General features: G+C 42.3%; 2 protein-coding genes across 2 annotated transcripts; both read right to left on the bottom strand.

Annotated features, from left to right (window-relative positions):
- Nucleotides 1-460: 460 nt before the first annotated feature.
- On the bottom strand, nucleotides 461-4,097 carry LOC127782399 (plant intracellular Ras-group-related LRR protein 4). The gene is made up of 4 exons (XM_052309579.1): nucleotides 2,642-4,097; nucleotides 1,438-2,351; nucleotides 1,199-1,353; nucleotides 461-781 (listed from the first exon to the last, which is right to left on the bottom strand). The coding sequence occupies exons 1-3, from the start codon at nucleotides 3,315-3,317 to the stop codon at nucleotides 1,213-1,215; spliced, it is 1,731 nt and encodes a 576-aa protein (XP_052165539.1). The 5' UTR covers nucleotides 3,318-4,097; the 3' UTR covers nucleotides 461-781; nucleotides 1,199-1,212.
- Nucleotides 4,098-8,109: 4,012 nt separating this feature from the next.
- Nucleotides 8,110-10,084, bottom strand: LOC127782418 (uncharacterized). The gene is made up of 2 exons (XM_052309600.1): nucleotides 9,734-10,084; nucleotides 8,110-8,605 (listed from the first exon to the last, which is right to left on the bottom strand). Exons 1-2 carry the CDS (start codon nucleotides 9,911-9,913, stop codon nucleotides 8,432-8,434), a joined length of 354 nt encoding a protein of 117 aa, XP_052165560.1. The 5' UTR covers nucleotides 9,914-10,084; the 3' UTR covers nucleotides 8,110-8,431.
- Between the last annotated feature and the right edge of the window lie 750 nt (nucleotides 10,085-10,834).

Raw genomic sequence — 10,834 nt, forward strand, 5'->3', positions numbered from 1 at the left:
CAGCCACGCTACATTAAATGCAATGGGGGCGGTTGGGGTGCCACCCATAAATGTGCTTGGCAGCGCCCCCGTCTCTGCCCACTTGATCCCTCACGTGGCTGCCACATGGCGGTCGAGTGAGAGCCTCGGGGCAACGCAGCCCCTCGGGCCTGAGGGGTACGACAGGATACCCCGAGCCCCCTGGGGAGACACGGGCGCCCCTTGGCTATTCGTTGTCCGCGCGTCGGTGGGGGGTTCGGGCCGCGCGGCCATGTGGCTGGGGGGAAACGACTCCTTCCCCTTAGCATAGGTACCCCCGGTCCCATATCACCGACAATATGTTTTTTCCTTGTTTCAGAAAGTCCAATTAAATTGCAATTGGCATAGAGTAATATTGTTGGCAAAGAAGTATGAAAAGAGGCACATGAAATCTTTTTCCTTTCTACAGTATCCCTTTATTAAAGGAGAACACACGCTTGCATAGTTGCATTGCTCAATTAGCCACAGGAGTCTTTGAATTCTCCATTCTGCCTTTCAATAAAGACAATACACCATTTCTACAAGAAAAAATCATATAGAAACGAAACAACATAAGCAAAGTGCCGTGCTTTCTAATTTCGCACCCGCCAAGATGGTACACTCAAATACAAGTTGCAAAAACCAAAATCCAGAATGCACATAACAGTAAGAATTCAAAAAGAGTACGCGCTAACAGAGCTAAACCACCATATTCTGAAGGCTGACTGTACTGAAGAAGCCCCAAGTCATGAGCAGAAGGTTAAGCTATGCGACATCTTGTATCCTGCAGAAGAATTTAACAGATACAGTTGAATATATTGATCTCCAAAAGAATCAATCAGCAAATCAAAACAGGAAAGGACAGCAATCTTGATTATGGTTGTATTAACACTTTTCTTATGGATAGCCTGGATAGGTTGCAGATAGGCCTATGGGATTCAACAGTATAGTATAACCTTCTGTTCACCTAGCCAGAATCATAGAAATTACACAGCTTGCTGATTCTTTGGTCTAAGGTTACTCAAAGCTGAAATATCATAGTAGAAAGGAGAGCAAATAAGCCTGATTTGATCTAAGCATATCTCTGTTCTACAACAGAAACCTGCTGCCCCATCACCAAAGAGCAGGCTCTGGGCAAATCATATAACCGGTACTGATGACAGTAAGCAACTGAAGAGGAGAACAATTGTTCACTGCTCACCTAGCCTCCATATATCATGTTGCATTGTCTATCCGGTCATGCTTTCTTTTGTTAGGCCTGGAGAAAAAGCAAAAGTGGACCCAGGTCTTCTTTGGCTTCATTGGCTCTGACTTTGTAGTTCTCTTGGAAGCATCAGACATGTATTGAACGACAGCCTACACAACATAAAAAAAGAAGTCACTAAACTACATAAAGAATGATGACCAATATATAACTCAAGGTAAATTAGTGAGAAATACCTGAGCTCCCTTTAAAGCTATATCCCTTGGTGGCACTTGTAAAGGGTTCTCTTCTGCACGGAGCACACGGAGATGCTTTAGGTTTCCAAAAGAATCCGGAAGAACCCTAATCTGATTGTTGCTCATATCCAACTCTTCCAGCATCTCAAGGTTGCCAATAGAACGAGGCAGATATTGTAGGTCAGCAAAATTGTTCCCAACGTTCAGTTTAATGAGAGAGGTAGCAAAGCAGAAGTTCTCAGGGATTGACTCGAGCTCGTTGAAGCTCACATCGACCTCCTTCAGTTTAGTGAGAGAGGCCATTGTAGTTGGAAGGCTCCTGAGATTGTTATATCTCACGGAGAGGATCTCTAGAGACTCTAGCTTTCCAACCGCCTCAGGAAGAGCCTTTAGGTGATTATAACCTGCCTGCAGTTCAACCAGTGAAACACAGTGACCAATGGTGTAAGGCAACTCATCAAGGTCGTTTGTCTCGATGATTAGCTTCTTCAGTCGTGTAAGGCTTCCTATTGAATCAGGGAGTGACGAAAGCCCGTTGGAACCCACATCAAGCTCCTCAAGATTTAACAGCCTGCCAATGCTAGAAGGCAATGACGAGAGCTGATTACCTCTCATGTTGAGGTAAATCAAGCTGCGGAGATCCCCAATTGATTCAGGGAGCTGACTGATTCGATTAGCATGAATATCAAGCTTGGCCAAAGAAAAGAGCTTCCCGATTGCGTCTGGCAAAGCCAGCAGCCGGTTTTCCGAAATATCAAGGGTAACTAGCCCAGTGAGCTTTCCAATTGAATCAGGTAGCCACTCAATCTGCGCCATGAGTTTGCCTTGAAGGTTAATATCCCGAGCACCTTTCTTCGCAGATACCTCAATCATGCTAGCTAGCTTAATAAGGCTCAATTTCTCATTATCATCCCCTACAATTCCAATCATCAACCAATGAATCAGTCCATACACAAACATATTCCAACTCTAATATTTAACATGTTCAATTAATTATCCAATTAACAAACATTGTCTAGTTTGATAGCTAAGAAACATTCAATTTTGTAGGCATAGAGTGTATAAACAATCGCCGCACATGCTTCCAACTTATGACTTTTCACTCATAAAACATCTAATAATTCCCAAGAAAGTACACCAAACCAATTCATTTCACCACAATTCTGGCAAACAGAAGCAATTCAAAAGCAGAAAGTGCTCTCACCATAATTGCCATCCGCTCGAACCGCGACGGAATTCGCTTCGACGGGTCCTCGCGGCAGATGGGAATTCGTCGCCGCAGCTCCACCATCCCACATTGCTGCCTTCGCCTTCCTGACATAGCTGTCGTCCATGGAGACGCGCCCCGTGCTCGTGCTCGTCCCCGCCACCCTGCTCGCCGTGAACCCATTGGTGCCCGACGAGGCGTGGAGCTCGGCGTTGCCCACGGCGGACGACGACGACGAGCCGGCGGCAGCGGTGCTGGTGGTGGTGGTGGCGGCAGCGGGTGCGGCGATGCGCGGCGCGGCGCGGGTGGAGGTGGAGGGGAGGCACTGGGAGGCGCGCTGGATGAGGTCGTCGAAGAGGGTGTGGAGCGCCTCGAGCTCGAGGAGGCGCGCGGCGTCGCGCTTCTGCTCGCGGCACTGGAACCCGGCGAGCGCGCGGTGCATCTCCTGGGCGACGCAGAGGAGCTCGCCGGGCACGGCGGGGGACCTGCGCAGCCGCGCCACGGCGTCGGCGCGCGCCCGCTCCTCCCGGTCGGCCGCCACCGCCAGCGCCTCCGCCGCCTCCACCTCCTCCACCGCCGGCCGCGCCGGCAGCGACCGGTGCAGCCGCATCACCTCCCCGACCAACCCATCCACTGTGTCGAACACCCAGGCCTCCACCCCCACGGCGCCCATTTCCTCAACTCAGCAAAGCGGAATCCGATCTCCTTCCTCACCGCGGCGACGAACACCCGCAAGGGGATCTCCCTCTCCCCCTCTTTATGCTCGAATCCGCCTCTCGCCGCTGCTCTTTCTCGCCATCGCCAACTGCTCGTCACGTGTCGCCCGTGGTCACCTCGGATGCCTTGAGGATAAGAAGAACCACAGGTGTGTGACGCAGATCAAAGCTTTTGGACCCCAGAAAAAAGAAGAAGAAGAAGAAAGCGAGCAACAACTTTTTCTGCAACACCAGTAACTCTAGATCGATCCAAGAACGAAAGAATTGCCTCCCCAAATGCGAATCTACCAACCTCAAGAACTCACTCACAAACACTCCCCCAACCAAGAATCACCAAAAAAGGAGAACAAAACACACACAAATGACAAGATCCTGTCGAATTGGAGCAAAATTTGCCCCTCTCTCTCTCTCTCTCTTTCTTTCTCCGAGCTTTGTGCCGTGGGTTGTTCTTGCTGTTCTTGGGATGGGGAAATTGGAAAAAAAAAAAGAAAAACCAGAAGCACAAAGCTCCAATCTTCTTCCACGTTAGAACAACGCAACGGATCGGAATGGAGGATGCAGCAGCAGCTTGCCTTGGGATGAGAGAGAGAGAGAGAGAGAGAGAGAGAGAGAGAGAGAGAGAGAGAGATGGAAGGATGGATGGACAGTGCTGTCCTGTCCTATCTCATCATCTCCTTATTATACCACTCGGTTTGGTTGTTTTGGTTGGTTGATTGATTCATTTTTTGGTTGCTGGTTTTCTTGGGAGAAAGATTGGTGAGCAGAAATGTAAAAAGTGACCAGCTTTTTTCTTTTGATCCCTCCTTGAACCAGAAGGAGGTGTGTAGGGTAGATTTGGTTGGTGGTATCTGTGTGGGTTTCAGATGCTAAAACATTGTTCAAATCCTACGTTAACCATGTTGATGTTCCTATATCCTACATTAACATTGTTCAGGAGTGTGTGCATGACGTTTTCAACCACAGTAGTACAGTGCCCAACAGGTTAGTAGTACTGAATATCTCCAAATTTGTGTTGAGTATTTACGTTGTCGACGAATTCAGGCACGGTAAAAAGAAACTCGAGAGGAGCACGAATGTCGTAGAATAGTAATCCTTGAAAGAGAAATCTAAGATCAAGACAATAAAAAAAAAGCCTTTTCTGCATATTTACGGTGACATGTTTTGATAGTGCAGTGACAAATGGTCTGTGGTTACAACTCTAAGGTCTCGTGTTTAATCCCCAACACGCATACAATTTCTTCTTAGAAAATATATTGATTTTATTTTTTAAAAGAACAGATATAGCGGCTTAGATTAAAATGTATCCATTTAAATTGCACCTTTAATTATTAGTAGTATTGATTTCTAATCATATTATAATTTTGGGTTAAAAAAGGCCGGTTACAACTTAACTACGAATTTTAAAACTAAAGTAATAATGTAGTACTAAATTAAGAGTCCAAAATAGATACGGTTTTATATGTATTAATTCCGAATTACGAAAGTAATATATTGATATTCTCAACTGTTGTTTTATTTACCACAGGCTCTTAATACGGTATACAATTATGATTATACGATCCATCTGATTAATAGGTAGCAGATCTTTTTTATTATAATGCGAAAAATTTCTTGGAGCATCCAATTGATATATAGATATATAGATACATTGAGACGATTTACCTCTCTATCTTATTTACTTCATTTATTGGTGACGTTCTTCATCCATGGGAACGTGTTATCCTCATAATAAATCGAGAATTGGGGAATAATCCCTCGGAAACCCCCACATTCTCTACGTAAGCTTCACCAAAAGAAAGCCACGTTATAGGCCTTTTTGACAAAGTTTCGGATCATGGATTTAAAGCTTGTGTATTAAATTATATTAGTTTAGAATTTGCAATTCATCTAAAATAAGATCAAAATGATTCATCGAATAACGAGAGACCTTATATTTTTCTCCTTGTACTCCATCTAAAAACTCAATTCTAACTACAAACCTGAATAAGTGTTTATTAATTCTAACTATGAATCTAAAATAAGTGTTTGCTTAGACTTATAGGGTGCCATCGTTTGACATATTGGTGGAATAAGCCAAACGGTATATTTACAAACGAAAAGTAATTTGTGAATAAAAAATTTATATATGTGTGTTTTTAGCGATCTAAAAGCAAAGGCTAAAAAATAAAATTCGATAAAAACCTCAAAATCAGCTTTAAATTTAATGTTGAAAATTCAAATTTTGGCTAATAAGCATATGAATATGCCAAACCATGGGGAACATAGATAGGATTTGAATTATTTTAGGACAAAGGTTGGCATGGCTGGGGATACTGAGCTTGTTGCCACCTTGGCCACCACAACATATTTTTTTGGAGGTTAAGCGGTTGCACTTGCACACATGCTGCTGCGTGCTGGCCCTGCCTACGGATAACGCCATCCTGCCAGCCACTTCTGAGCTTTGTGCAGCTGGGGCTATAGATCAACTTGTTGCACGAGCTCATGGCCTCCCTTGGGGCTCTGTCACTGGCATGTGGGGCCAGCTAGGCGCATGGCCCACATGGCATTCTCTCTGTTCCGAGCTGAAGCATTGGGCTTAGCCGATCGGTGAATGATAGATGGTGAGATGCAGTTTGCAGATGAACAGATGCTTCTCTTTGGCGATCCTAGCTGGTCCCTGTTTCTCTCTCTCTTTTATCTTTTCTTTTGTTCCCCTTGGTAGTACTGAGCAGCACATGCAGGGAGATGAGAGGAGAGGAGATGAGATCTCTGGGCTGTATTCTGAAGAAACAGCCTAGGTTGCATAGTGTCTCCACTCTCTTAACAGGTGTCAAAATGGCTGACTAGATTTGCTTGATGTAGATCCCAATATACTCCCTCCGTTTCAAAATGTTTGATACCGTTAACTTTTTAATACGTGTTTGACCATTCGTCCTATTCAAAAAATTTAAATAATTATTTATTCTTTTCACATTTGATTCATTGTTAAATATACTTTCATGTACAAATATAGTTTTATATATTTCACATACTTTTTTAAATAAGACGAACGGTTAAACATATGTTAAAAAGTCAATGGTGTTAAATATTTTCAAACGGAGGGAGCATGTGCTGTGCTGCAGCTGCAGGAGACTGACACGATCTGTAGACAGGTTGCTATCGTTGGGAGTATGTGCAATACTCCCAATAAGTTCATTTTTAGTCTTCCCATTTGTTTTAAAATACTTTTTAAAATAATTATTGTATCTAAGTTTGTAATAATAAAGAGTAAATGCATTGCTAGTACTAGTAGATAAAAGGAGAAATAATTGTATTAGGATTTGATATAGTAGGGGTATTCTAGTTTTTTATTTTTTTTCTATTGGTATGTGTGAAATAAGTAAAAAATAAAGTTATTTTGGGACCAGAGGAATCCTGCATTTACCGCTTAATCGTCTATCAACGGCAACCAAAATATGAATTTAAAATCTTAGGTGGTGTTCTTTTCTTCTGAAAATGAAGATGAAGATTAAGTTTTTTACGCAAAAACGATCTGGTATTAACGTATGATTGATTGAGTTTTAATTAAAATAAACTTAAAGAATAGATTAATATGATATTTTAGAGCAACTTTCATATAGAAAGTTTTCACACGAAACGCATCGTTTAGCAATTGAAAAGCGTGCCATGAAAATCTTAATTTTCATCCAACTCTTGTTAGAGAAAAAAAGGGGACCAAGGTTGATTTTGATGGGTTTCTTTACATTGGCTTCTACTCCTAAGTTGCTAAAATAGACATAAAAGTTTTATCCACAAATCATTTTTAACCGTTAATAACCATTAATGCTTATAATCAGCTGTACTCCCTCCGTTCCAAAAAAAATTAACATACCCCTCTTAGGACTATGAATCTGGACTACTCTTTGTCTAGATTCATTGTCCTAGAAGGGGTCCTAGGGAGATTTTTTTTTTGGGACTCCTAGGACTATGAATTCGGACTACTTTTTGTCCAGATTTATTGTCCTAGGAGGAGGGGGTCCTAGGTTAAGTTTTTTTTAGGACGAAGGAAGTACGTGGCATTTTTTTTAATGTGCTTCAACCATATTTTTTCTTGATGTTACTATCTTGGAGAGGTTGAAAACTTGGAAGTACTGCTACCGCCCAGTTCAGCAGTTTAACTCTGCAGAAATTGCAGGTGAACGGATTGGCAGGGAATACGGTTGAGGAGAGCAAATCACGCTCTTTAATGATCATCTGCTGGACAACCTCTGGCTTTTCCGGTAACGGTCGTTGTCAGGTTCAGGTGGGTACTCATCACACATGTCTGAAGTACTGGCCACTAGGAGGTGAAGTTAGGTCTTCATTTTGACACTCAACTTGGCGTGCGTTTTTACGCCAAAATTATAACTTTGGTTGAAATAAAAACGATGTGATGGAAAAGTTAGAAGTTTGTGTGTTAAAAAAATTTTGATGTGATGAAAAAGTTAAAAATTTAAAGAAAAATTTTGAAACTAAACTCGGCCTTCGAAACTTACCTTCTGAACCCAACAGCTAACACAGAGTATACAATTTTGAGAACTTCCTTTTCTGAACCCAATAGCTAACCGGAAAAAATGGTCAAGGCCGTGATTAGTTTCAAAGTTTTTCTTCAAACTTCCAACTTTTCCATCACATCCAAACTTTTCTACACACACAAACTTCCAACTTTTTCGTCACATCGTTCCAATTTCAAATAAACTTTCAATTTTAGTGTGAATTAAACACAGCCCAAGACAGAAGAGGTGTCTCTGATACTGAAGAAGTTGCCATGAAGCCATTTGTAGCATAAGCTAGATCTAATATAAGTCCATGTTACTACATGCCAAGACACGCAAATGGCAGGCTCAGATCACCTTTGATGCTCAATGATTCGATTAAGAGGAATCAGATGGCTGCAGAGACTACACTGCCTGGTAGCTACCTTACACCATAAAAAGAGAGGAGTATCTTTCCTCATTTTTGGACACTGCAGGATTTCATGAAGCACCCAAGCTTGAATCACATCTAAGGCTAAAAAATGCTACTATTGGTGTACCATCCACGATTATTCTTGTCAACTTCTGTAGCCCATATCTCACTTCTTTGCCTTGGAGAAGCGAAGGCACCTGTATTTCTCACCACTGACTGTGATTTCCAGGGCCCCGTCTTGGTTATCCTGGCTTGAAGCAGTTCCCATGAGGACACTCTTTTCTTTCTCCAAGTTCTCCCTTTCAATTTTCAGCCTTGCTTCTTGTCGCGCAATTTCTGCCTGCAAAAGACCAAGTATGGAATGCCATATTCAGTAGTGTCACCATGCAAAAAACAGCAGTCGAAGCAAAACATCAGGACTGAAAAATGGATCACTCAATTATGTATGGACACTCTCTAGGCACTCGACTAGTAGATCTTTAGTTGAATAATTAACTTTGTTAGTCTGCGAGTGACCAAAACTATGTGCAGATTCACAAGTAAATTATATTGTACAACTGTTAGGGGTGCATGGACTATGAAAATGTTTACAGAATCAGGACCGCTTGTAGTCCACATCTACCCCTTTCAAATCATGTTACTCTCTCTTCCAGATGCGCTATTAGTCTGCTAGTATTGGCATTCCGAGTCATTTGTTTCCTCGGAAGATTCTATCCTCTCCCAAAAGAAACCACATCAATCAAATAGCTATATAGTTCCTAAGACAATGTGCCAATTTTTTTCTCTGCTGGAAACATCAATATCAGGTCATAACTTTACATAATAAAAAGGCCACAGCAATTCTAATTCTGTGTATGAGCCACACCATACAACTAAAAAGGCATGGACATTCCTGCTTATGAACTCAAAGGAGACTAGAACGATACGTTCTTTTCTGCTCGCTTGATGACTACTAGATGAAACAGTGCTCCTTAAATAGTATTAATCATATTAATACTATGATTAATATGCTTCCTACTTATTAGGCATTTCTTGCATCCTTATCTCCGCCTTTCGCTTTCGGATGGTCGTCTATATTCTCTACGTAAACTCAAGGAGGCCAGCTTTATTCCTTTTGCTGCCCTAGTGACTACAGTGCAAGGTAAGGAATAATCTCTTACAATGTACTTGTTCATCCTAGCAAGGAACTGAAGGGCATTGACAATTTTTTTGACACAGTGACACCAATTCATCAAAGAAACAACCAACTTTGGTATCAACTACTATCATCTTCATCTCAATCACATTTCAAGCCAAAATTGTAAGGAACTAACAAGAACAATTAAAGCAACAACATACAATTGGGGAAAAAATACCTTGCAACTGCATCAAGATAGAACACTATGAACAGATAATGCAGGGAATAACTGGAACCAAAAAAGGAGAAAAAGAATTGAGCCGAGAGTCATCGATTGGGGGATTGGTTTACCTCGCGGCGGGATAGCTCGGCCTTCCACGCGGCCTCCCGCTCGGCGACCTCGCGCTCGCGCTCCTCGATGTAGCTCTGCATCTCCCGCTCCTTCATGATGCGGTCCTGGATGTCCGCGTCCAGCGCCTCCTTCAGCTCCTTCACGAACCTGTCCACAACCGCCTTTATCCTCACCGACATCTCTCTCCCCACCACCGCCGGCACCGCCTCGCCCTCGCCGGTCACTGTCGCCGGCGGCCTCCACCGACCATGGCTTGGCTAGGGCTTCTTGGCCTTTGCTCTGTTTCGGCGTTGGCGTGGATGAGATGGTGGAGAAGGGGAGGTAGGCTGTCTCAGACTCTCCAATTCTCAGCCCAGTGGGCCTTTTTCCTTTTCTATGTCCCCTATTTGAGTATTTGCATTGCACATCTTGTATCTTTGTCCAGGAAACTGTTTTTATCACTCGAGTAGATGTCCTTCTTAATTATTTGTTTGAAACCATTTAGACGGTTTTTCAAAATTTAATGACACTCATACAACATATATATCGCTCCACAAAATTTTTGGTTCGGACTTAATCCACGCATTGAGATATATAAAAAGAAGATAAATTCGAAGTATGAATAGTAGAGTACAGTTCACACATAAATTTGGGAAATTGCTATGCACACGTATGAATTTGATCAAGGGCTGTAAACGGATGCAGTGCATCTGAACATGCTCTCCTTTGATTGATCAATGGTTGCATGTCTCTAGTTGTACATAAGTTGTACAACTGAATCGTACGTATATAGCAATACTCATAAATTTGTTTTGATCGAATCTAAACTTGAATTTGATGAACTAATAGATGTCACTATACACTACATTATTAAATTTTGTTAAAATTTTTCGTAACTATTTGTATTGAATTTGGAAGGAAAAGATACACGTGGGGACATCCTCTCGAGAGAGTAAGAATCCATTCCCTCCCGTCTTGTCCTTTCTGTTTCTCATCTCCTTTTGTTGCCTTCTTCTTTGTACTTTTGTTCTTCATCTTTTTGACCGGATTAGCTCTTTCTTTCTTGCACTCCTCTTTCACTGAAACCTAGTGGTGTGGTTCAGCATCAGTTGCAAAGAGAA

The sequence above is a fragment of the Oryza glaberrima genome, chromosome 8 (assembly GCF_000147395.1).
Source record: "Oryza glaberrima chromosome 8, OglaRS2, whole genome shotgun sequence".
In the NCBI taxonomy this organism is placed as follows: Eukaryota; Viridiplantae; Streptophyta; class Magnoliopsida; order Poales; family Poaceae; genus Oryza; species Oryza glaberrima.

Bases quoted from the DNA above. Each gene is read 5' to 3' on its own strand.
- LOC127782399 (XM_052309579.1), bottom strand. From the start codon at position 3,317: ATGGGCGCCGTGGGGGTGGAGGCCTGGGTGTTCGACACAGTGGATGGG. The intron at 2,352-2,641 runs GTGAGAGCACTT...TTGGAATTGTAG, and splicing joins TCGAGCGGATGGCAATTATG to GGGATGATAATGAGAAATTG. The intron at 1,354-1,437 runs GTATTTCTCACT...TATGTTGTGTAG, and splicing joins TAGCTTTAAAGGGAGCTCAG to GCTGTCGTTCAATACATGTC.
- LOC127782418 (XM_052309600.1), bottom strand. From the start codon at position 9,913: ATGTCGGTGAGGATAAAGGCGGTTGTGGACAGGTTCGTGAAGGAGCTG. The intron at 8,606-9,733 runs GTAAACCAATCC...GGTCTTTTGCAG, and splicing joins CCGAGCTATCCCGCCGCGAG to GCAGAAATTGCGCGACAAGA.